Consider the following 26,712-nt stretch of genomic DNA (forward strand, 5'->3'; position numbering starts at 1 on the left):
TTTAAGTAGATAAGAATACTATCGATATGAATAATATCTACCTAACTTCTTTTTACATAGATCATATATGTGCATTAAAGGAGCCAAAAGAAACCGAATGAGGGGAAAATTAATTAAGGCTTGAATATATATACTTTTGGTAGATGAGATCCTACTTATGGGGGCATTATCCATCGCTCATTCAGTATTGTCACACATACAATTTCAAAAAAAAAAGTGGGTCATGTATATGTATGGACAATCTTGGCCCTCCACCCTATCATCGAGACATTGCTTATCATCGGGACATTGCTCAAATGAGTAGGATGAAATAAACCTATACTTTTGGTTTGGTTGGAACAAATGCAGTTGGGCTCTTTGATTGCATGTTCCTCTTGTCCATACGACTAACCGAGGCTTCCTTGAATTGTAAAATTAAAAGAGGGAAATTTCAAAGTCAAAACCATTTAATTGTGGGTTGACAAAATCATTTTTTTTATTTATAAAAAATATATATTCACGTGTCCATCAATGTCTACATACAATAAAGATAAAATATATATTTAGTACATAAAAAAAGTATTAAACTATGATTTAAGTGATTGTAAAATCTACATGATCAAGGCTAATATCAATATTTTATTTTCGAGTAAATTTTCTTGAGACGATATCACAAATTTATATTTAGGAGAGGTTAACTCGTTCATTTTTAAAATAAAAATAATATTTTTGACATAAAAAAATATTTTTTGTCGATTGGAATGAAAGAAGATATTCATATTACAAATTCGACACATAAAGTCATTGCATGTGCTGACCTATTATCAATTTATCATCAGTTATTTTAAATAATTGGAAAAATTATAAAAAAAATAGTTGACTTCTTGGCTACCATTTATTGTGGGATGTACCAGTCTTTGCCGAAAGCCTACACTCTGAGGTTTTTTTTTTAAAATGAAATAAATTTTTATAAATAAAAATAAAAAAACAAAAGAAAAAGAGGAGCAACTATATTTGACTTTTAAATTATAAAAGGTCACCAGTCGCCAGCTAACAAGCCCTCTTTTAAAAAAATAATAATATTATTATTATTATTATTAACAATTAAATTTAGGCAAAAAGTTGTGTGAGACGTACGGTCTCACGAGTCATATTTTGTGAGACAGATCTTTATTTGAGTCATCCATGAAAAATATTACTTTTTATTGTGAATATCGGTAGGGTTGACTTGTCTCACAAATTAGGATTCGTGAAACGATCTCACATAAGACTTACTCCTTAATTTAATAGTTATAAGATATGGTTGATTGCAAAATAATATAATAAAAATACACCATCAAAGGATTTTATTTTAGTTTTATCACGAATCGATTGGACTTATTATTACTACTCCTATCGTTGGCCTCTACGGTAGAATCAGTCATGTAGTAGCATGGAGCGAAGTAGGAAGTGCTCCTGGATCAAAATCCCAACTAATGAATCAGAGCATATGGGGCCATCTCTAAAAAATATGGCTGAAACCTTTTTTGACAAAACAAGGATGGGCTCTGGGGAAAGCCAAGTGCAGATGATTGATGATTGTAAGTAACTATTAATGAGTAAATCTTTTGTGAGACGGTCTCATTCATTTTTATCTATGAGACGAGTCAACTTTATCGATATTTACAATAAAAAGTAATACTTTTACACCCCGTTTGGTTCGAGGGATTAGGAGTGATAGACTAATTTATCCGGCCCAATCAAGTGTTTGGTTCAATTTAAATAAACATACCTTATCCCTCCTAAGTATGATTATGTTATATTAGGTAGGTTAAAATAATACCTCCTCACCCCCTAAGATTATTTATCCCACTCTTAATACCTCCTATTTTTCCGATTTTACTCTTCTCCTAAATTCAAACTCACCACCATTTCCCGCCACCGACCGCCGCCGGCCAACCACAGACGGACCGCCGACCGCGGCGAGCACCGGCCGACCAGCGACGAACTGCCGACCACCGGCCGAACACCGGCCGACAGCGGTTAGCGACGGTTTGTCGAAAAACCGTCGCTATTAGCGACGGTTTGTGTAGAAAGGTTTGTCAAAACACCGTTGCTAGTTTGTTTATAAAACGTCGCAATTAGCAACTGTGTGTTTAAAAAACGTCGCTAAATGTCTAATTTTTAGTAATTAAAATAATTCAAAACAAGATCGGCGACGGTTTCTCAAAAACCGTCGCTATGAGCGACGGATTAGCGACGGATTGTTTTCTAAAAAACCGTCGCTATGAGCGACGGTTTTTGAGAATCCGTCGGTAAGTTTCCGGCAGCCGTTCCCTCCGTCTCACCTTCTGACCTTTTCCGATCGACCATTTCCGCCGGCCGCCACTGTCGCCGTCGCGAAGGGGAAGGACAATTTCGTCTTTTCATCAAAAAATTCAAAATTATCCTACACTTAAAAATCTTACCAAACATAATATTATTTTACATCATATATTACAATTCTATCACAATCATTTTCTTTATCATTTACATACTAATCATTAGTTTATCCTATACTTCCAACCAAACGCAGCCTTAGTATAAAAAGTAATATTTTTTCATGGATGACCCAAATAAGATATTCGACCCACAAAATTGATTTTTGAAACCGTCTCATAAGAGTATTTGTTAATATTAATATCATAGTTATTTGATAAAATAAAATCTTTAAATTTTTTTATTATTTTTAAATGATATGTTTTTTTGTATAAAAAGTCAAAATAGCCCTGACCTCATTGATTCTCAAACTCGACAGGAGTTCGATTGCCAGTGGATGGATGGGAAACAACTCTCACCCTCATGATATTGTAATTAAAAAAAACATATTATTTTTAAATATCATTTTATATATAGTTTGTTTTGAAATAATAAAATTTATTAAAAATTGAATATTGATTCTGCACCCTCAGATTTTACTAAACATATATAAATTTAATAATAATTAATGCTCGAACCCGACGATTCATTAACGTGACGAGCTTTCTAAGATCTGGATTAGAATATGCAAAATATTTAAAAACCAAAATTTAATGAGTCCAACTTTATTTGAAAAAAACTATCTGTATCTACTTACTATATATTAAAGGTGTGTTTGGTTGAGTGGATTAAATAAGGATAGATTAATAGTCCAATATTTATCGTTAAAATTTTAAGTTGTTTTAATAATCATTTTGACCCGGTTTAAGATCCAATTTTATTAATCAAATAATTATCCATAAAATTGGATCTTAAACCGGGTCAAAATGATTATTAAAACAACTTAAAATTTTAACGATAAATATTGGACTATTAATCTATCCTTAGTTAATCCACTCAATCAAACACACCCTTAAAGGTTTGCGAAAAATTTTATTTTTGATATGTAATTTAATTTTTTTTTAAATTTTGTCATTTTAACAATAATTTTGTATTTTTAGTTATTTTTTGGTCCAATTACGAAGTCGCAAAACTTGTATGTTTTTTAATAAAAAAATTGTTTTTTTTACCCGATTCCCGTATATCCCATAAAAAAAAGAAGAAAAAAGAAAATATATATATACACAAATTAAAAGATCAAAAAAAAAAAAATATACAAGTCAACAAACTAAAAATGAAAACTAAATGTAATAGGACAAAAAAGAGAAAATACATAAAATTTACATGATTGAAAAAATTCATAGCTAAGAACACTAAAAAAAAGGAGCAAATTATATAAACAAAAATGTAATTTTCCCTAAGAGTGTGTGTGAAGTCACAAAATACGTGGATATTTAGCTAATAATGGTTAACCTAGTAAAATAGTTTTTTCAGTAACTCAAAAATAAAATAATATCTAGTTAAACTCATATTAAAACTATATATATATATATATATATATATATATATATTAAGTACATATTAAATAGTGTGCAAGAGATGTTAGTATACAAAAAAGAATTTGCTGCATCCCCACCATCCATGCATTATTATTATTATTATTTTTTTTTTAAAAAAATAGATATTCTCGAAGTTGCGAATAATTTAACGTTTCCCCATCGGAATATTTTATCCCATGCATCGAACAAAAGTATAAAGAAGTCTTTGTGGTCTGCTCACTGAAGAAACCTACAAAAAGCATTCGTAAACAGAATACCACGCACTATTTCTCTCCTTCCTTCCCAGTTTCAACATTAGCAGAATCATCAAAATTCTGCATCCGATCCATCAAGAATCATCTCTTCGTGCGTGTATGCAACGGTTAAAATGGATAGATTCAGATCATTGAATCATCTCCTTCTCCTCGCAATTCTTTCAGCTCTATACAGAATCACGAGCAGCTCGCATGCCGGAGAATTCCTAACGCCTCAAGAGCTTCGAATCGGATTCAAAGCAGCTCCAGATCCGTCTGTTTCATCTTTCCAACCCATACTCAGGGACTCAACTGGTAACTACTCATTCGGTTTCCTCAGAGCTAACAAAAACCAGCTCACTCTATCTGTAATCCACGCGCCGTCATCCGTGCCGGTTTGGTCCGCAAACACGAACCTTTTGTCCAGGTGGGCCGACCCGACCGAACTTTTATTTAATGGAAGCTTAGTGTTATCCGACACCCGCACGGGAGTGTTCTGGTCAACCGACACTATCGGGGACCGTGTTTGGCTCTCCAGTGACTCGAATCTCCAAATCCAGAAGCTTGATGGCGCCACTGCGTTGTGGCAAAGTTTTGATTTTCCCTCAGATACCCTTGTGGAAAACCAGAATTTCACCAGTTCCATGAGTTTGGTTTCATCGAATGGCCTTTATTCGATGCGGTTGGGTCAGGATTACTTCGGGTTATACGCGAATTTCATGGGTTCAAACTCGGGCCTGGGCCAAATGTATCTAAAGCATGGAGCACTAGAGGCCAAAGCGGACATAGTTAATGGCCACCCTATATACCTGGTCCTCATGCCCGATGGATATCTGGGCATGTTCCAAAACGGGTCGATCCCTGTGGATGTCGAATCTTTCAACAGTTTCCAACAAAATACGTCGGGTAATCTACGGGTCAAGATCGAACCCGACGGTAACCTCAAAGGGTATTACTGGACCGGGTCGAATTGGGTATTGGATTACCAAGCAATATCCGACCCATGCGAGTTACCCAGTTCTTGCGGGTCGTACGGGCTTTGCACCCCGGGAAAGGAATGCTCCTGCTTGGACAACCGGACGGTGGACGAATCCGGAAAGTGCACCTCGCCGGAGAATAGAGTTTCCGGTGACTTTTGTGGAGCATACGACAATAAATACAAAGTACTACGTAGAAGTGGTGTCGAATTGCCATTTAAAGAATCAATGGGGTACAAAAAAATGGACTCTTTGAACCAATGCGAGTCGGCATGTGAACAGAATTGCACGTGCTGGGGCGCGGTCTACAGTAACTACTCGGGTTTCTGCTACATGCTACCATTTCCCACACAGACACTACTGGCTGTCGGGGATGACACAAAAATGGGGTATTTTAAGGTGAAGGAGGGTGCAGGAAAGAAGGGGGTGAATGCATGGTTGGGGCTAGGCCTGGGATTACTATTTGGGGCAATTCTGATATTTGGAGGAGTTTTGGGGCTGGGTTGGTATAGGATGAGGAGAAGAGGAGTTAAAGGGCATTCGGAAGATGTTGGTGGCGTTGGCATCGGGCCATACAAGGATTTGGGGGCTGCCAGTTTCAGGTCAATTGAATTATGCGAGAAGTGACGTAAGGGATGACGTCGGCTTTTTGGGAGTTTTGCCACTTATCCTGTGACGTTGTAATTGTTTAGTGGATGTGGGGACAGGTGAACCAACTTGTTTTTTTGCTCTATGGATATTAAATTTTTATTATATTTTCCTTGACCTCCTATGCCACACATTCTATTCGATATATATAATATAAAAAAATATCATAAATATGTCAACAAATTAGGATTTGTATCTGAAGTTCATCTGAATATATAGACTTCAAATTAATTCAATTACATATATTTGATGCTGACTATAGTTGTCTTCATGTTAACATTCTTAAACGGTGTATCCAAGGTATATATTTAATAATATATGTGAAATCTATTCAAAAATCGACGAACTTCACATATATTGATAAATTTTCGAGGTGCTCGTTGTAATGCTATGAGGATAATATCTCATTACCATGTTTTACAATCTTAAAATGACTATTGGATACATATTACTCGGTATTCATTTATCTAAAAAAAGCACTTCACTCAATTCAGCAAAAAATTGCTATAAGAAAGCAGAAGAAATCATATGGCCATTTTTTCGATTTTTTTACTAGTTTTTTTGCTTTTCTGCTTTAAAACTCGAAGAATTTAACTCACGATTCCGTTGCTCCACGAATGTGTATCTGATTTGATAATTGGAAGTTACATGGAAAAAAAAAGAATTTATAGTTATAAAAACAATGGTTTTAGCTTTAATAAGCTAGCATTTAGATTAGCAGAATCTTTTTTTTTTATTTTTTATATTATGTTAGGTCACTGACCATTATCAAATAATACATGAGACTCAAAAGGCTCGAACATTTTTATTACGACCTCGTATTTTTAATACGTCAGGCCCAAAGTTATCTTACTTATTGGGCATCATGTGTTACTTTTCAAGACAATATTTTATTTATTTATTTATTAGAACCATATACTCTTGCTGTAGAATCAAGTCTTGTAGATAATGTGTATTTTATATTAGATTACACATGTGTTAAAGAACATGTACTTGTGCTTTAACTCCACCTAAATGTTAGCTCAAGGAAGAAAGATTGTTCAAGTCTATACATGCAAATTCCAAATACTTAATCCAGCTGATGTGAGACATTTAACACACATTTTATGCTTAAAAATCAACATATAGATCTTGAAATGTACAAGATATTTAACAAGTTGTCCATAGGAGCAGTCTAACACTAAACTTGAGCTTAACTCCATTCAAAAGCTCGCTCAAACGAAGAAAATTATCCAATTCCATACTTAAAATTCACAAAAATTTAATCCAGTCGATGCAAGATATTTAACATTGTGTTTTGATGAATATCCAACTCCATGTGTTTACTACGAGAAGAGATGTTAGAGGGGACATCGTTCGGGGTGCAACATGTGTCATAACAAGAAAATCGATCGATACTCGGTGGACTTATGTCACAGTAAAAATTAAAAGATTTAAGTTGCATATTTATCATCTACCGTAAATTTTAGTAAAATAACAATCGTTCGATCTTATAAAAACTTTTCTGTAATTATTAGCTAGTAATCAATATAGTTGGCAATTATTGAAATGTAATAAAAAAATAGTGGCACTGGCAGCGCAGGGACAAATATTCTTTAGGGCTATACTGGGCTATAAACAAGCCCAAAATTTTTTTATTTCTATTTAAGAGATTCAAAATAATTAAAAGTGATTGTAAATTTTTGCTGTTGCATACGCTTTGTTTTGATGAAATTTATTTGTACAAATCAGTCTCACGATTTCGGCCTCTCAAGTACAAATACACACACGAAATCCCTTTTGTTTCAGATTTTTTTTTTTTTTAATATTTACAATCGTTGTGTGTTGTAAAAAGTGAGCTTTTTTCATGTTTGAAAGAATAAAAATCGCAATTCTTGAAATTAATTTATTAACTTTGATCAATTATTTGCCGTTGGATCAGACTAAATTGGGTTGGGAAAAAAATAAAAATTTTAAGTCGTATTTATTGTCGTATTACTAAAAATTCATGAAATTATCGAATGAGTTTTTAAAATATTCTGTATACAAAAAAATTTAAATTGCTTGCTTGGTTATTACTTGAATATTTGTTGATGATCCATTCATTTGTTATTGCTTGAATATTCGTTGATGAGCCAGATTGATTCTTGAATCTTGATAATTTATTGTTGATTAATTGATTGACTTACTTGTTTATTTGTTTGATTGTCATTTTAATATTATTTTAGAGATATAATTAATTTGAACTATTTCAAAATGGAACATCAATTTGTTACGAAGAAAGAAAAGACATAAAACCATATATTCTATTACAAATGAATTTTATGTTTCAAAATATCGTATAGTACTACAACTTCGTTGAAAATAATAATGAATTACTCTTTCGTTACATATATATATATATATATATATATATATATATATATATATATATATATATAATTTATTACATTTTTGGTAACAATATATAATTTATTACATTAATAAATTCAAGCCAATTAACTCTAATTCTTGGATCCGACCTTTTTTAGTGTGCATGAAAAATATAATTTTATTATTGAGAAAACATGCATGCCCTCGAATCATGGTCTCGTTGGTCCTTTTGAGGTTTCTTGTTCCTTAAAATTGCTAACGATGCATGACATCCTCAAATTCCAAGGACATGGATGGGAATGATTTCGTATCCACATGGTATTTTATCAATATTTGTCCCTCCCATAATTATAATAATAATGTATGCATGCTATGGTCCATGTACGATGTATCCCAATTCGTCGGGATCATTTAGATTCATAGATCTGAAATCCATAACTTCAAATCTCCAATCCAAGCACAACATCATGAAATATATATATATATATATATATATATATATATATATATATATATATATATATATATGAGAATTGCTTCGAATAAAATCAAACCAGATGCATGTTAGTGAGATATCATTAATGATGCCGATGGTTTATAGCCTATTCGACATTAAAATACAAGTCTAAAATGAGATTTCAAGTTCGAGATTTAACTATAAAAAAATCAATCTTTTCTTGATAAAAAAACAGTAATGACAAAAAAAAATTCTTTATCTCAGAAAATCATAGATAAATTTGGCCAAAAAACTTTGATCATTACATTTGCCTTTGGCCCAACTCTTACTATAAAAATAATTTACTATCATTACCACGATCTGTTGCCTAGCAATATAATGATTATGAATGGCATGCGGAGTAGAAATCACTAAACCTTGGTGTTAAAGTCTCAAGATTTCATGCGACAAAAACGAAGTTGGAAATTTGATGTTTTATTAGGGTCGATTGGACAATGATTGATCAAGCTTCCTTGTCTATTCAGAAATATCTTAAAAGTCATTTAACATTAATATTTTGACGTACAGAAATTGTAAAATTAAACATGTGGTGTTTTACCTAGAAAATTATAGTTTGTTGTAACGGTGCAACTTAAGTATTTACTCGAGAATAATATATTTTCCTCTTCCAATTTTCAATCCGAGGGTTATGTTTTGTTGATTATAAATGCGAGAAAAAACAATCAAAATCTGAAATCAGGAATCCAATTTTCTGGAAATTTTCCCATATATGATTTGAATAAGATAGTTCCGGATTTGTAAAATTTAGTATTTAATGACATCATCATGGATTACTTGAGTTAAATATCATTAAATCATGAAGTCTATATAGATCAAGATGATATAATGTGTTGCTAAATATTAATTAATTAGCAAAGGTTACCTGGATTTCTTCTTAATTTCTTCGAACTAATCGTTTTCTGAGTTGAAAAAAGTAGGCGACACAAATCTGACAAAAGGGACTGTTGAAAAATAAGTTAAGGATTCAGTGTTATTATATAAGGCTTCAAAGACTGATACATTTCCTGCAAATTAAACCCAATTCAAACCTCTATATACACATCAGATTTTAGTAGCTTAAAAAGTTTCCGATACAATGAAAAACATTGCAATTTGTCACAGCAAAAGTGCAGCAAAAGTGTCAAATTCTTACGCTCCCTCTATCCCTTCTAACAAGGAATCACATCATAAATCCCCCCACTTGATTCCTTCGATCCAAAATGAAGTCACATGTATTTACAAAGTCAAACTCTCTACTCAGAAGCAATTCTTGATTAGCCTCAAATGGTGCAATCATCTGTTTAAGCAAGGGTTTTGTATCAGCATCGGTGAGCACCCATTATCCTCTTCAAATTCCTGCAAAAACTCCATGATCATCCGCAAAATCCGAGGCACGGAAGCCTTTGAAGCATGCAGTTCGAAAGTTGAAATGTTTTGGGATCTTTGTCGTGCTGAATATGGTTCCGGACCTGAACCAATCAATGGGTTTTACGTGTTATTATTGATCAGCTCGGAGCTAAGCTTAATTCTAGGAAACATGGATCATGAAAAGCTGGAATTCAAGAAACAAGAAGTATCCGAGTTTTCATTAATTTCACGGAGAGAATGCTTTTCGGGGAACTGTCTATATTCAACCAGGGCTAAATTCTGCGAAACTGGCAAGTGCCACGACATCTTGATCAAGTGCGTTGGAGAAGGCGAAAATACGAGGTCCGGGGATCCTGTTTTATTGGTTTACATTGACAAGAAGAAGGTGATAGAGGTGAAGAGGTTGTGCTGGAATTTTAGAGGTAATGGAACTATTTTCTTGGATGGAATAATGGTGGATATGATGTGGGATGTACATGACTGGTTCTTCAGCTCATCAAATGGTACTAAGAACTATGGGGTTTTCATGTTTAGGAGGAGGAGTGAATTGAATAATTGGTTGTGGCTGGAAGGAAAGGATTTTCAGCAGAATGACAAGGAAGACAAATTTGAGTTTTGTTTGCTGATTTATGCTTGTAAGAGTCTAAATTAACTATATCTTTTTTTTTTCAAAAAAAAATATATTTTTTTATTAAACTTTAGACTTAAAAGTATCGGCAAAAAGGTTATTTATTTATATATATATTTTTTTTTTGGGGTTTTCAATTTAGTTTTACAGGTATACATGTTTTTCTTTACTACTTTCTTTGTTCTTTGGATTGAAGTCTTGTTTTTCTTGGGGAATTGCAGCAAGTGAGAATTTTGATGTTACACATAATCAAAAATTTTATTTGCACGATTTTTCGGTTAAATAGATTTCGGAAGGCAATTAAAGGCCAACGGTCTGGGTTGGGCCGTCGGCTCACCAAAAGTTTTTACTAAATAAATAAAAATAGAATTAGGTTTAAACTCTTATTATAAACTACTGCACCGATGCATGTGTTGCGTGTTTGTATGATATTTTTTAATAATTCATTTGATTTATATTTAAATGATGATCAAAATATAATTATAAAAATTTGTGGGAGACTGCACTGTAATTTTGATATATAAATTAAAGAATAAAAAAATAAACTCAGTGAGAATGGAACCTATAACTTAAACCCCAAGAAACAATGACTCTATCTAATGAATTACACATAACTTACATTAAAATTTTAACATTTTATTAATATATATAACTATTAAAACAGACCATGACACCAAAGTTAGTTACTTCAAATATCTCAAACTTAATAAAATAGTATAGAATACTAGAATAGTATAGATAAAATAAAAATGGTTAAACTAAATATTGATACCTTAGAAGATCCAGTGCATACTTTCGGCAACTCTATCGCACGAGTGAACTTTACTTGACTAACACATTTATTTAGCTCGAAGATTTATCCCGTGCTTACCAAAAGTAAGACGACTTTAGTCTTTATGACCTTCAAAACTCACTCAATTTTGAATTTACCACCACCCATGCGTCAATTTCATTGAAGTTTGACATCAACAATGTATGCAAAATGCAGTCTAATTAAATTAAGACTAGCACAAAGTCAACTTAAAATTCAACAATTTCTTTTTATAATACGTGAGTTTGAGGTTGCCAGTATTTAGACATTTTAATCAAGAATTTTGTGTTGCCATATGTCATAGGTCACGCGTGATTCTAAAGCTTATTCTTTTCCTGTACATTCTTATTGGATGCGGGCGAATTTTCTTTTTTGTTGGTTAGTTTTGTAACAAACGATTTGATCATTCATTAATAAAGTTACAAATTTTACCTCTCGATTTTTTTTTTTATTTAAACGGTAATAATTTCTGAAATCTTCTTTAGATATAAATCTAATTTTAAGTATATTTTGTAAATTAACTTTAAAAGAAAGGGTAAATAAAATATTGATAGTTTGGGAAAAAAAAATCTAATTGTATGATTCTGTATGAAATGGTCGATTAAAAAATGTGAAATAACGAAACTTTTGAAGAAAAAAAATTTGAGCAAAGTTTTTAAAATTTATTCATAATAATAATTATAAAATTTGAGTATAATTAAATTAAGAGTGAGTCTCATGTGAGACCGTCTCACGGATCATAATATGTGCGACGGGTCGACCCTACCCATGTTCACAATAAAAAGTAATACTCTTAACATAAAAATTAATACTTTTTCATGGATGACCCAAATAAGAGATCCGTCTCACAAATACGAGCCGTGAGACCGTCTTACACAAGTTTTTGCCTTAAATTAAAATGCACCAACTGGATTGAATTACATTTGAAGGTGCGAAACCATTGATCTACTTAGGTAATGTCCCTTGGATTCGCAGTCAAATTTTGCGACGGTTTATTTAAACCCGTCGCTATATTCCATACCGATAATTCTATTTACCGAATGTGAAAAATTTTATGCCGGTATCGTACCGACACCGAAAATTTTTAAATTTCGGTATACCGAACTTAAATTTTAAAAATAATAATAATAAATTATTTTCGGTATTTCGGTACCGAAAAAAGAATATTTCATACCGATACTGAAATTTTCGGTACGGTATGATATCGTACCGAAATTTTCGGTATACCGATTTTTTCGTTAAGTTCGGTATTTTTTTCGGTACGGTTTTTCGGTATTTTTACCCAGTCCTAGCCGTGAATAATAAATGACGGCGTGCGTGCATCTTTATGTGCGCTGTTAAGAGTAAAATATTTTTAAAAACATCATGTTTAGACATTAACGGCGTACATTAAAGATGCACACACGCCGTCATTTATTATTCACGGCTAGGGTTGGGAAAAAATACCGAATTACCCAAAAACAGTACCGAAAAAAATACCGAACTTACCGAAAAAATCGGTATACCGAAAATTTCGGTACGATATAATACCGTACGGAAAATTTTGGTATCGGTATCGGTATGAAATATTTTTTTTCGGTACCGAAATACCAAAAATAATTTTTTATTATTATTATTTTTTAAATTTAAGTTCGGTATACCGAAATTTACAAAATTTTCGGTGTCAGTACGGTACCGGTATAAAAATTTTCACATTCGGTGAACAGAATTTATCTGCAGGGAATATAGCGACGGGTTTAACTAAACTGTCGCAAAATTTGACTTTGCGACGGTTATATAAACCGTCGCAAGTTGCGACGGTAGAGAAACCGTCGCTATGAGCGACGGAAATAAAAAACCGTCGCTAATAAGCCAACGTGGACACAATCCGTGCTTACTAAGCACGGACGCTGCTCCACGTGTGCAGCGTCCGTGAACCGTAATTTTGCAAAACTTTTTTTTTTTGCATTATTTTTGAAAAAAAATTTAAAATTTAAATCAGTTTTAAAATAAACCCCTCCAGCCCACAGCATTTTTTGTCCAAATTTAGGTCTCAATTTTAATAATCCTAACAAACTAAATTTCGAGATCGGCATTAATCCTTTGGTTTTCCAATTTTGCCCCACCCACCTAACAAATATCACCTCCTAATTTCTAATTTTTAAAAAAATTCGAGTTGAGTTAGATATGAATTAGGTGAGAAAATCATATTTTGATTCCCTTTATCAATAAATTTTTCGATCGAATATGTCGTATAGGACTTGTCTTGTGTGGTTTTCATTATTGATGTTAAGTGTGATGGTTGACACTGTACTCACATAAAAAATAAAGACTTTAAAATCTCTCATATTGTAAAGAAGTAGAAGTGGCATCATATATACATTTGCATCAATATAGTATATAGGAGACATTTTATTTTTTGAAAAATAATAAAAGGCCTTTTTTATATTTAAAAATAATAATAGAAGGCATTTTTACAATTGATATTGATGCCCCACTTCACTTAATAGCAACTTGGAGGGGTAAAATGGTGACACGAATAGTTTACTAATTTATTTAAGACAGGTTTACTTTACTTGGAGGAGGGGTCGAGATTACGAAGCGGAAGCGGGACCAACGACCCAAACTCACTCACGCTCTGTATAAGAACCCTAACCTATCCCTCCTTTCATCCCACCAAACTCTCACCTCTCTCACTCTCTCCTTTCACGCTATTCTTCTCGTCTCGTATACTACGCTATCGACGATGTCTTGCTACAGGGGAAAGTACGCTGGTAAATTTTCGATCTACCTTGTTCTTGTGCCGGATCGTAGTTTTTTTTGTTCTCGATTTGGCGTTTGTTTGTTTAATTTGGTAATTTGGAGATCTGGTTGATGATTTTTGTTGTTCTGATCTATTCTGGTGTGGTTTTTGGTGTATCAATTGATGTGGTTGTGTGTATGACTCCAAATCCAATATGCTACTGGATTTTTTTATTTGCGCGGTGTTGGTGTTGGTGTTGGTGTTGGTGTTGATTTGTTACCCTATGATTAGACTAGATCTTTGATTTTGGGCTGAGTATTAATTACGGATGTTTATTTAATTGTCTTTCTTACTTCAATTCAGCGTATGATGGGAGTTTCTGTGGCTGATGATAAGCATTTGATCCCTTCTGGGTTCATCGATCGGTCTAGATTTCCCTTCATTAGTTTAGATACCGGCCTGAATTTGTTACATGGATTTTATATCTTACTGTTTTATGACAGATATTTCACAGATGATTCGGACAGCTATGAATCATGAGTATGGTCTGGAGTTTTGGATCTGGATTCTTTTGTTTGTGTTTGTAGTTAGTGAATTATTCAGATCTCTATCTAATCTTTGAGGGTCAGTTTGTTACATTCCATTGTGCATAACTACTCTACTTGTAATGCTTCTATATTGGTCAAGTTGTTTTTTCTTCGGTACTTGTAGTTCAGAAATTCAAATCGGTAATTATTTGGCATGTTAAATGGTTATCATCGACCATGATACTGGAGCGAGCATGCTATTGATGTTTAATTCTTGGAATTATGATGTTCCTTATTTTAATTTTGCATGTTTACAAATTATCTATAATATTTGTTAGATGTTTGCTTTTGCATCTTTTTCACCTATAATATTATTCCGCTTCCTTAAAGTTTAAAAAGCTTTTTGTATCTGTAGATGAGCTCATTGCCAATGCTGCATACATTGGCACCCCCGGAAAGGGTATCCTTGCCGCTGATGAGTCTACTGGTACAATAGGAAAGCGTCTATCCAGCATTAATGTGGAGAATGTTGAAACAAATAGAAGGGCTCTTCGTGAGCTTCTTTTCACGACCCCTGGTGCTCTTCAGTACCTCAGCGGAGTTATCCTCTTTGAGGAAACTCTATATCAGAAAACAGCTGCAGGTATATATTACAGGGATTGGTTTTTGTTGTGATTTCCTTTAAATGTAAATGCCCATTTTTGTCTTTTAATATGAACCGTTGGTATTCTAAACTTACAGGTAAGCCCTTCGTTGATGTCATGAAAGAGGGTGGCGTCCTCCCCGGTATCAAGGTAGACAAGGGTACTGTTGAGCTTGCTGGTACCGATGGTGAGACCACAACTCAAGGGCTCGATGGCCTTGCCCAACGGTGCCAACAGTATTACACTGCCGGTGCTAGGTTTGCCAAATGGAGAGCTGTGCTCAAAATCGGTCCCAATGAACCATCACAGCTCGCAATCAATGAGAACGCCAACGGTCTGGCTCGTTACGCCATCATCTGCCAAGAAAATGGCTTGGTACCCATCGTCGAGCCTGAGATCCTCGTTGACGGTTCTCATGACATCAAAAAGTGTGCCGATGTCACAGAACGTGTCCTAGCTGCTTGTTACAAGGCACTCAATGACCACCATGTTCTCCTTGAGGGAACTCTCTTGAAACCGAACATGGTGACTCCTGGCTCTGATTCTGCCAAGGTTGCTCCTGAGGTTATTGCTGAGTATACAGTTCGTGCCTTGCAACGCACTATGCCTGCTGCAGTCCCTGCCGTTGTGTTTTTATCTGGTGGGCAGAGCGAGGAAGAGGCAACAGTCAACCTTGATGCCATGAACAAACTTAAAACCAAGAAACCATGGAGTCTTTCTTTCTCGTTTGGACGTGCACTACAGCAGAGTACCCTTAAGAGTTGGTCTGGAAAAGAAGAAAACATCCCAAAGGCACAAGCTGCATTCCTGGCACGATGCAAGGCAAACTCAGAAGCAACGCTTGGGACTTATCAAGGTGGTGTCACTTTGAGCGAGGGCGCATCGGAGAGCCTCCATGTTAAGGACTACAAATACTAGGTGAAATTTTGTTCTCCCTTGAAACTTTTCGGCGTGCTGTAGGAGAAAACAGAGTCCTAATTTTAGGTAGTTCTTGTTTTTAGTTTTTTTTGTTTGAATAAGCCTGTGGAACATCAACCCTCTGAGATTGGATGGGTGCTATGTGTATTTTGCTTTTGGTGTGTTTTCAAAAGACTTGCCATTGATGGGCTGTTGAATTGATGCTTTTAATTTTGAATCGGTTCTGGAATTTTGGATCCGATGAATTGTTGATCACCTAAAATATGTTCATCATTCCAACATTTTCTTGTGGGTAAAGTGATATATATCGCCAATAAATTTATAACAAAAGATATATCTAATCTTGTTTATTTTGCAGTATTATATATAATTGGAGTACCTAATTGGTGGAGAAATGTTATCTATATGGTTGGGAGTTTAGTCATGATATAAGAATGATTGGTTCTTTTGAATTTTAGGGTTTCGGCACTGTTTCATTGAATTTGTGTGATATAGCGCAACAAAGAATATATGTAAATATAAAAGCCAAAATAAACAAAGTCATTGGAATGCTCCTCCCTAGAGTGTACAATGTCATATAAAAGCCAAAATAAACACAAATTCAGTATCACTTTTTAATTTTAATCAAAGGAAGAAAATGGGAATCGAAGATACAGTCCCGGCATTGATATTCAAGAAATCTTTTCTCAAACTGCGTGAAATTCATCAATAAATATTGTTGTGTAACGGAAGTCACATATCTCCACAACTGTTTGATATTTGTACACTAAAAGATCCTCGTTGATTTGCTTTTGATCTTTGCCCAAAAAATCTTTACCCAAAAAGACTTATAACAAATGAAGATATTTTTATTAACCAGCTATCTTCTTTGTTTATTTTGAAACAAAGTTATAAAATCTTGAATTGAAAATAAAATAGAGATATATGGAGATAATTTCTCTGAAATAAACTTGAAAAGGCCCAATACTGTTTGAATGCACAAGATTCTAAATGGAGGGTCCAAGTTCGTAAGCGTAATGCGAATAATGTTGCACGTATCCTTGCTTCACATGGTTTATCTTTTGGGGCACTCGTTGAGTATACGGAGTCTTGCGTTATGTTTATATTTTAAAAAATAAAAATACCAATAAATTTATACAGGCTTTTTTTAAAAAAATGATTAAGAACTTTTTCTTTACAAATTTGTAAAAAAAAAAAAGTCTACAATCAAATTTTTAATTATTTGCAAAAATAAATTTACATAAGCTGAAAAGATAATTACTAATTGATCAAATAATTAGTGGGCCATAATATATTCACACTAAGGATAAACCCGGTCCTTGCCCCATCGCAGGAAAATGTAAATGGAGTTCTTGGCACCGATCAAGTCGTCCGACCAGAAATAATATGAAAGCTATATTTATTGATGGGAGGCTCTCCAAAGAGAGACTCCAGAGGAACGAAGTTGTGCTAAATGAACGAGTTGTCTTAAATAACTCTCTTGTTTGTTGTCGTAGAAAGTGGTGAAGGATCAGGATGTGAATAAACTCGACCTAGAACAAGTTTTTTTTTTTTTTTTTTTACCAAATCCATTCTTTGAAAATTTTCCATAGGTAAGATGGTTACATAAAATTGGTCAATTTGGATCTTAATTTTTTGGTAACTTTTAAGTGGGCCATATACTAATACAAAATTATACGGAACAACAACTTTTATAACGTGAAATCATTAAATTAAAACGATAGATTATCCATATCACATGCAAACAACTTAGTTCTAACTGCAAACCACCTTTTTGTTTAAATACGTTAATAATCATTTGTGCCACACCATCTAGAAAGATTATTCCATTCAATTAAAAATTGATTTGTTTCTTTAAAACACGTGATGTGGGCCTAATTATGGACATGGGTTCAAATTTCATTCTGCTTTTTTCACATGCATCCACAGCTTGCTAATAAGCCCAACTTATAAAATTTTAACACACTTTAAAACTCGAAATAAATTTGTTATAATTGAGTTTCGAAAAATAACAGAATCAGCCATCAGGGTCGCGTGACAACAAAAGTGAATAGAAATCGAACCGATTTAATTTGATATATATATTCATTTGGCAGTTAGGTGTTGAAAAGAGTTCGGTTCGAGTTACATTTTATAGTTTTAAAAAATATCTTTATTCTATTTATAAAATCACAAGTTATATTAATTTTCTTCTTCCACATTTTTTCCAATTTTCCTTACTTTTTGCGAAGAATAATGAAAAATGATTCACTAAAAGGCAAAAACTTGTGTGAGACGGTCTCACGGGTCGTATTTGTGAGACGGATCTCTTATTTGGGTTATCCATAAAAAGTATTACTTTTTATGCTAAGAGTATTACTCTTTATTGTGAATATGAGTAGGGTTGACCCGTCTCACAGATTAAGATCCGTGAGACGGTCTCACATGAGACCTACTCTCACTAAAAATATATATAGTTAAGTAAAATGTAAGGGTAGTTGAACCTTATCAATCTACCTTGCTTTCAATGATATAAATATGGTATATTCTTGCTCTTTTTAATCTTCTATTTGCCTTTCTTGCAAAACGATGTTTTTCTTTATTACATATCGCAACAAATCTTACCCAATTAGCTAATAGCCTAAAAAGTCTTTCACCCATCCTTAATTTTTTTTTTAAAAAAACTATTTTTATATTGGCCGCCCTTTGATTCTTAATGTTTTTTTTATTAATAATCAACGTACTTTATTAAAATCAAATCGGGAGACATTTAATTGTACGAATTATTCATTTGCATGTACAAATAGGAGATTAACTTGCATAAAAAAATAAATAAAGACATGCGCATGTACTAAATGTATTTTATAAGAAAATTCATGTTGGGAACCTTTGAAATTTTGCTTCTTGTACTCTTAACATGGCCATAGTCGATAATTTCGAAAATTCATTTCTACATCCCCAACTCAACTGCTCTTTTTGATATTTCTTACCAACATTGGAAAATCGCAAACAAATTAAATGTACAAGAGAATCATATGCAACCATGATCCATGCATAACAACTCTTCTCCGTGTAATTCTTCCACAAACATTTCAAATAATTCGAGCTCGAACTCGACTGCAATATCTTCCACCAGTTCCTGAAACCCATTCCATCCATCAAAATCCATCTTGAAATCCATGTCAATCATCCTATCAATCGTATCGAACTCTACTTCTTTCCACGACCCCGACCGATTGAAAACTACACCGAAAACAACTTCTTTATTACTACTAGTACTTGAAGCTATTTTCCCTTTTGCCTTGACTACCGGTTGAGTTCCGAGGTTCTTCAGGTTTGTCGACATCAAGAAAATGTCGTGCCTTGACAAGGGGTCGTCTTGGTCGGGTTCTGTTACCGTTTCTTGGTCGAATTCGTCGTCCGAACTGTCGAGCATCTTTCTCTCCAGTTCCACTGGATCCAATTCCGCGAGCTTCTCAAATCTTCTGAGCCTGTATAATAGCTGCTGTTTTGCCCCTACACGATTTAATCACAAAAATCGTGAACTCGCTTGCAGTTTAAAAAAATTTGAGTTGACCATAGACGAAACAAAGACGTTTACAGAAAACTAATTAATGTCTTATCTTTCGCATGTGTTTAATCTATATATAATTTAGATTCTGTCACGATCCCACACAAAAAAAATTAATGTATATGTATATAATTTGTATACAAGGTTAGCTTTTCTTGATGTGAGATGTCGTCTAAGACTGGAAATTATACATAAAAAAGGCACCAACACAATAATAGAATGTATAGTTATCCTGATCGATTTCCCAATTCAATAATAGAAAAAGGACACAAACATTTATAACGTTGGCCCATTAACGTACGTTTCATTTCCTCTTCACTATCTTGCCAAGACAAAAACGTGTCACGTGTAACCGAGAATTGATGTACGCGTTTTAGCAATTGTACTAAAGGCGCATGTGTATGTCTCTCATCCGTTTCGTTGGGTTTTAGGAAAAAACGTCAAAATCAGATGAATGTGAATCATTTTGACCGTAAAAGACTTGAAAAGGACCGGGCATGTTACTTTTCAAATTCTTTTGCAGGTAACGTAATAATAAGACTTTTATTTAAAAAAAAAATTAAAAAATCAAATATATATAAATTGTAAAAACATTGCTTACTTTGAACATTGTCGTAGCTAGTATCATCGAGATCATAGTCATCTTCTTCCGCTTCTTTTTCGCTTTCATGGCCATCTTCATCCTCAAACGGAGGATCCAATATCGATACCGGACTACAATGTTCTTTCTCTTCTTCTTCGTCTTCTTCTCCGTTTCTATCTTTAGGACTTTTGGTTTTGTAATTTTCTGTTTCCTATTGAAATAAATGAAAAGTTATTATGATCATACAACACAATTTTTTTAATAAAATAATTACACAAAAATAGAATAGTCAAAAATAACATAATTATGCAGACAGAAAGTGGGAAATTATATTATTGGTGAAATACTAAATCAAAAATTAAAGATTTGTCGTTTAGTGAGAAAATTATGTTGGGAGACAAAATCAATTAAAAAAAGATTTGATTGACAGAGGCGTGAATCAAAAAAGTACAAAAACATGTATTCAGAGAAATACACTCGTCGCCCAAAACTCCAAAATGGGCACGGACAAATGGCGGACTGTCGATAATCTTAGTTTAACACCTGAGGTTATATTGGTCATTGGACGTCGTATACCGTCCAACAATTCAGACCTTACCGACAGTATTAAACAGGTCAAATGTATGTAACCTATTCCTTCTAATATAACTGATTTCACTATTAATTTTTACAAATTAGAGTGGATCTCACGTGAGATCGTTTCACGGATCTTAATTTATGATATGAGTCAATCTTACTCATATTCACATTAAAAAATAATACTCTTTAACATAAAAAATAATAATTTTTCATTGATTACCCAAATAAGATATTTATCTCACAAATACGACTAGACCGTCTCACACAAGTTTTTGCTTACAAATTATTATATATTTTCAAGCTTTGCATGTAATAAAAATGGACAATCACAATATTTCATTTGCACATATATATAAATAACTTTTATTATTTCGAAATTCCATTAAAAAATAAATATATAAAATTTCGTGTTAAACTAGATTTAAAGAATCTTATGTCCCATCACAAATTAGAATAATTCTGAATAACTACGTTCGATTTGGATTGATTATTCTTTTCATAAAAGAATCATTTTCAATAATATAATAATAATAGTAAATTATAAAAACAGTTGATAAATATTATAAAAATAATAATAATTAATGTTCTTAGAAAAAAGAAGTGAAGAAAGAATGAGTGCAAACCTGTTTTACGGGCAGACGGGGAGACGCCGCAGGCGAGCAGAACTCTGGCGTCCGTCCGGCGGTGCTTCCTGAGCAAGACGGGCTTCGGCGCAGAGAAAATCTGAAAGGGCTTTCGCAAAATAGCATATCTTCGGAGATAAAATCGTTATCTACCATGTCTTCCAAGTTACGATACCCATAACTACTGGTTGAGGCCTCCAGTTCAGCTGCACGGTTATCGCAGGAACACGAAATCCTCATATTTTCTTCAAATTTCCCCTCCAAGTCGTGCTGGTGATTCGTCGAAAGCCGGATTTCGTGATTCACGATAGCAGGATTTTTATTCTTGCTCCGATCCTTGAGCCTTTTGAGCAAGGAACCAAACAGCCCGAGCCCAGGTTTGTTGGTTTTCGACTGCTGCTGTTTCTGAATCTTCATGGCAGCTTCGACAAGCATAGCGGCGGTTCTGGACGGGACATGGAGAAACACGGTGGCTCCGCCGCGTGGAGACTTACAAGGGCTCTTCAGAGGCGATGGGAAGGGGGATCTTCTCACGTCCGGCGAGTTCTGAAACGACAGGAAACAAGCACGTTTGCATAAATTCCCGGGCTTTGTGAAACAAGTGGAGGCTGCAGATTCAATCGGTCTCTGCTTTTTGATCTGTAAAACGGTTTTCTGAGCCGGGTTTTTCAACAGGGATCGCCTCTCCGCGATGTAATTCTTCAAGTGAAAAGGCTCCTGGTTCTCTTTCAGCAGTTCATGCAGCAACAACTTCTTATGATCAGCCATTTACAGACAATTTTGACTAAAAAATAGGTGAAAGACAATCTCGAATACAGAAGGTGAAGAAGAAGTGCTGGGAAATTGTGGGTTTTATAAATGAAATTGGATTTGAAAAGGCTTCAGATGGATGGAGACTTGAGAGTGATTTGAAAAGTGGGGCGAGTGAGATTTTGAAGAAACAGAGAGAGAGAAATGGAAAGATTTTGCTGATTCAAATCCGCAACATCGAGGCGAGGTCGTGTTATAAATTTACACATATAAATTTATATTTTAATTCCGACTGATAATAATACTCCACATATTTCTCACCCTTATATTATTCAAATATTTTAGATAAAATCAAAGAAATAACTAATCTTGAAAAATGAAATAAAATCTGTGCAACTAATCTTCTTATTTCTTGGTTTGGCAAAAACTTGTGTGAGACAGTTTCACGGGTCGTATTTGTGAGACGGATCTCTTGTTTGTGTTACCCATGAAAAAGTATTACTTTTTATGCTAAGATCATTACTTTTATTGTGAATATGAGTAAGGTTGACCATCTCACAGATTATGATCCGTGAGACGATCTCCCATGAAACCCAATCTTTTTTGTTAATATTGGTAGTGCCTTTTAGGTTTAGTTTTACCGAAAATTTTGTTATTAAAATGATCACAACTTTTCAAGTGTAGGGTCCAGTCTCGATTGTCTGTCTCTTCACACTTATTCAACAAGACTGAATTTCTAGATTTTCATTCGTGTTCTCCTCATCTTTCAACTCTAGGCAAAAACAAAGACGTCGGTGATCAAAGCTTAGTGAACCAGCGAGAATTGTTAACGGAGGTAACAGTAATTCAATTTTAATGAGGATAATATGAGAGAAAATCATTTTCAAAATAATGCACGAATCCTTAACATTCTCAGGTCTCAAACACAATATAAGAAATCAATCCAAAAAGTTGTCAAATGATCCCCTCAATAAACGAGAAATTGACCTTCAGCCTTCAATCGTCGATTTTTTTTTGTGTTTAGTCTCTGGATACTTTTTTAGTATCACATTTCCATTGAAGTGTACCTCATTTACACATGAAGTGTATCATATTTTGTATGACATAGTACCAAAATTTTGTGGGTAGGGAATGAACCCAAAGAAATGTTTTGATTGGAGATTTTTCATCAACTTTCCCTTCAATAAATAAATATAAATATTAGAGATGTTCCAGTATTTCTTATTTTTTTTCTGGACAGCTATTCTGATATTACCAGTTATGATTATATTTACAAATAATGAATAAAAGATTTTTCATCATGGAATGTTTCATTTTGTGATTTGGTGAATTTTTGTCATAGATCATCAACAACTTTCGATAAAATATACAAAACTTGCCTGATCTAATAATATTGAAACATTTTACGTACTGCCTTATATTCAATAAATAACTATTCATGTTGTTATATGGTATAACCGTATAATGAATAAGAGTGAGTCTCACGTGAGGCCGTCTCACGGGTCATAATCCGTGAGACGGGTCAACCCTACTCATATTCACAATAAAAAGTAATACTCTTAGCATAAAAAGTAATACTTTTTCATGGGTGACCCAAATAAGAGATCCGTCTCACAAATACGACCCGTGAGACTGTCTCACATAAGTTTTTTCCAATGAATAATTCTCCAGTGAAACAATCTCACGATCTACATTTTGTGAGACAAATCAACCCGTTCTATATTTTCAATGAGAATAATAATTTTTTTCATAAATATATCTTATTTTTAGTAAGAGATATTAATGATACTTAATAAATGTATAACGAACTTTTCAGAGACTCGGTACTAAGCTGAGCAGGCGAGAATGATTAAATCACGGATTAAATTTAGAAGTGGTTGAAGAATCAATTGCAGCACCTATAAAATTGTAGGTACTCGGTGGCACTATCTTTTATTGGTTGATGAGACTCCTAACTAGTACTCATCTACCCTTTATAAAAAAAGGAAAAAAATAACAAAAACAAAATAATACAAATGAGTACGATGAAATAAATGGAAATGGTCCTTAGACCTATAAAGACAATGAGTCAAGAAAATTTTAACAATAGCAAAAATGTTGAGAACATTTCAGATGAGCAATAAGGAGATTAAATTCACATGTTCCAAATCGAAATCAGCACTCAAACCAAAGACTTTGTAACCTTGATAATCATATTGACATTAAGAGTGATCACAGTATGAAGTTCAGGTCGTCGTGTTATTTAAGAGTGTTTTTGGTTTGAAAGATTTGTATTCATGAATTTCAAACCAATTCGAGTAATACTTAGATATGATTTTGTTGTGTGACTTTCAGGTGTACTTCTTAATTGATTTATGAGTATGTTCTCTTATGAGACGATCTCACGAATCTTTATGTGTGAGACGAGTCAACCCTACCGATATTCAAAATAAAAATTAGCATAAAAGTAATATTTTTTCATAGATGACCCAAATAAGAGACATCTCATAAAATACGACATGTGAGACCGTTTTACACAAGTTTTTACCTTATAATCGATAATTGCGATAATTTGAAATATTTGTGATTTCAAAACATTTATTGCCATTGAAACCTAAAATATTTAAGTTAAATAACAAAAAATGTTCGAACCTAAATTAGTAATATCAATTAAAAGAAAATGGCCAGATTTTTAAAAATATATGACAGTCTACCAATCATCACGTTGTCATTATACATCCCCTCGTGCCCAAGCCACCATCACAATGACGAACGATATCATACCTAAATTATCATGCAACAAGTCATAAATGGTAAACCTATTTTCAAAGTTGGTTCGGACTATTAAAGTTCTTTTGGGGAAAAAAATAAACAAAAACAATTAAATGAATCGGTATAATTCTTATTAAAAGTTGGGTAAAAACTTGTGTGAGACGATTTTACGTGTCGTATTTGTGAGACGGATCTCTTATTTGGGTTATCTATTAAAAAATATTATTTTTTATGCTAAGAGTATTACTTTTTACTGTGAATGTGGGTAGGGTTACCCGTCCCACAGATTAAGATCCGTGAGACGGTCTCACATGAAAATCACTTTAAAAGTAGAAGCGTTTTCATATACTTTTTGTGGAACTCTCTTTTCCCAACACTCCCATAATACATCAAGATCAATATAAAGTCAACTGCACATCCACATTTAATTTGGCCCATATATACATCAACCATTATTTTTTTTTAAAAAAAAATTACATTTTGACGAATTTGGATGGATTTCTTTTTTCTTTTTACCGTGCACCATGCATATAAAACGACCGGAAATATTCGATCCGAATGTTTTATAAAGGTCGACAAATTCTCAAACAAATCGGATCGATATGATCTTCAACGATTTGATTTAGTCGCTAACCGAACAAGTCGATTCCATAACTCAATGATCATGAAACCTTGAGTTTCCCTCTTATGGCACTGAGGACAATAAGTAGTCATATACATGAAAAATATGAACCAAAACGCATGCGTGAAAAGGCCACTTTATACACCAAATCATATGCAATGGGATTGTACCTTTTTTTTTACTTTATGTCTAGTCCATTCCCAATCTCCGGTACCCAAAAACCAACTTTAATTCAAAAAAAAAAATTATATATATATATATATATATATATATATATATATATATATATATATATATATACTTCTTTTTTAAACGTACAACTGTCAATAAGTATGTATTGATGAAATACAATATCTCTCAGAGTACCATCACTTGAAAAAAGTGTAGTCGTGTCCCACCATTTGTTTTGCCCTATGAGGTGGGTGGGTGCCTTTCAATAAGAGCGTAAAAGAAATTCATTGGGAAAAAAAATTAAAATTATTTTTTATAACTATTTTTCTATTTTTTTTTATATAAATAGGAAATTAATATTGGTTAAATCATCTAATTATATTACTCTCTCGACTTATAAGATGCGGGCTTCTAAGAAATCTAGAGTTTTTATTTATATAAGGTGTCGTTTTTTTTTTTCGATTTGATTTGACAGATACAGTAACTCATCATCGTCGTTGGATAATCTTTAGGTTTACACAATATGCTGCAGATCATATTTAACAAGATAAACCGGATTGAACAAACCTTACGTGGAAGGAACGTCCGAGAAAAGTGTCGGTAGGAGAAGCAAACTTCTAATAATGGATCAAATATGCAGTTATTCCACCAACTCAAACACTTCTTATGTCTTAGTAAGAAACACAAATTTTGATAGTAAAAATATATATATAATTTATATGGCGATGCGGAGAATAGCAGCAGGGGATCAGGAAAACAACTTTAAATAATGTTTTAGTTTGTAATTTATTTTTCCTGTTTTTGGAAGAAAAAAAAATTTAAACTTCCCTCTTAGGTCAAAAGCGAGGTCCAATGTTCACCGATCGATTGTACAATCTACCACAAATAATCGCTAAAAAGAACCA

At 33.5% G+C, this 26,712-nt stretch overlaps 4 protein-coding genes across 4 annotated transcripts; 3 read left to right on the plus strand and 1 right to left on the minus strand.

Annotated features, from left to right (window-relative positions):
- Positions 1 to 3,994: 3,994 nt before the first annotated feature.
- On the plus strand, positions 3,995 to 5,822 carry LOC140842607 (PAN domain-containing protein At5g03700-like). Its single transcript, XM_073210623.1, has one exon. It carries the CDS (start codon positions 4,222 to 4,224, stop codon positions 5,689 to 5,691), a length of 1,470 nt encoding a protein of 489 aa, XP_073066724.1. The 5' UTR covers positions 3,995 to 4,221; the 3' UTR covers positions 5,692 to 5,822.
- A 3,834-nt stretch (positions 5,823 to 9,656) lies between these two features.
- LOC140803697 (uncharacterized) lies at positions 9,657 to 10,580 on the plus strand. Its single transcript, XM_073159591.1, has one exon. It carries the CDS (start codon positions 9,657 to 9,659, stop codon positions 10,578 to 10,580), a length of 924 nt encoding a protein of 307 aa, XP_073015692.1.
- Positions 10,581 to 13,920: 3,340 nt separating this feature from the next.
- Positions 13,921 to 16,423, plus strand: LOC140842608 (fructose-bisphosphate aldolase 6, cytosolic). The gene is made up of 3 exons (XM_073210624.1): positions 13,921 to 14,120; positions 15,032 to 15,259; positions 15,358 to 16,423. The coding sequence occupies exons 1-3, from the start codon at positions 14,093 to 14,095 to the stop codon at positions 16,176 to 16,178; spliced, it is 1,077 nt and encodes a 358-aa protein (XP_073066725.1). The 5' UTR covers positions 13,921 to 14,092; the 3' UTR covers positions 16,179 to 16,423.
- Positions 16,424 to 19,034: 2,611 nt separating this feature from the next.
- Positions 19,035 to 22,514, minus strand: LOC140842609 (uncharacterized). Its single transcript, XM_073210625.1, has 3 exons — positions 21,514 to 22,514; positions 20,330 to 20,522; positions 19,035 to 19,673 (listed from the first exon to the last, which is right to left on the minus strand). Exons 1-3 carry the CDS (start codon positions 22,279 to 22,281, stop codon positions 19,189 to 19,191), a joined length of 1,446 nt encoding a protein of 481 aa, XP_073066726.1. The 5' UTR covers positions 22,282 to 22,514; the 3' UTR covers positions 19,035 to 19,188.
- Between the last annotated feature and the right edge of the window lie 4,198 nt (positions 22,515 to 26,712).

This window comes from Primulina eburnea, chromosome 10 (genome assembly GCF_022965805.1).
Source record: "Primulina eburnea isolate SZY01 chromosome 10, ASM2296580v1, whole genome shotgun sequence".
NCBI lineage: Eukaryota > Viridiplantae > Streptophyta > Magnoliopsida > Lamiales > Gesneriaceae > Primulina > Primulina eburnea.

What these genes read in the sequence shown, in the direction of transcription:
- LOC140842607 (XM_073210623.1), top strand. Translation starts at nt 4,222, where the DNA reads ATGGATAGATTCAGATCATTGAATCATCTCCTTCTCCTCGCAATTCTT.
- LOC140803697 (XM_073159591.1), top strand. Translation starts at nt 9,657, where the DNA reads ATGAAAAACATTGCAATTTGTCACAGCAAAAGTGCAGCAAAAGTGTCA.
- LOC140842608 (XM_073210624.1), top strand. Translation starts at nt 14,093, where the DNA reads ATGTCTTGCTACAGGGGAAAGTACGCTG. An exon ending in CTACAGGGGAAAGTACGCTG is followed by an intron (nt 14,121 to 15,031) that starts GTAAATTTTCGA and finishes TTGTATCTGTAG; the next exon opens with ATGAGCTCATTGCCAATGCT. An exon ending in ATATCAGAAAACAGCTGCAG is followed by an intron (nt 15,260 to 15,357) that starts GTATATATTACA and finishes CTAAACTTACAG; the next exon opens with GTAAGCCCTTCGTTGATGTC.
- LOC140842609 (XM_073210625.1), bottom strand. Translation starts at nt 22,281, where the DNA reads ATGGCTGATCATAAGAAGTTGTTGCTGCATGAACTGCTGAAAGAGAAC. An exon ending in CCCGTCTGCCCGTAAAACAG is followed by an intron (nt 20,523 to 21,513) that starts GTTTGCACTCAT and finishes TTATTTCAATAG; the next exon opens with GAAACAGAAAATTACAAAAC. An exon ending in TAGCTACGACAATGTTCAAA is followed by an intron (nt 19,674 to 20,329) that starts GTAAGCAATGTT and finishes TAAATCGTGTAG; the next exon opens with GGGCAAAACAGCAGCTATTA.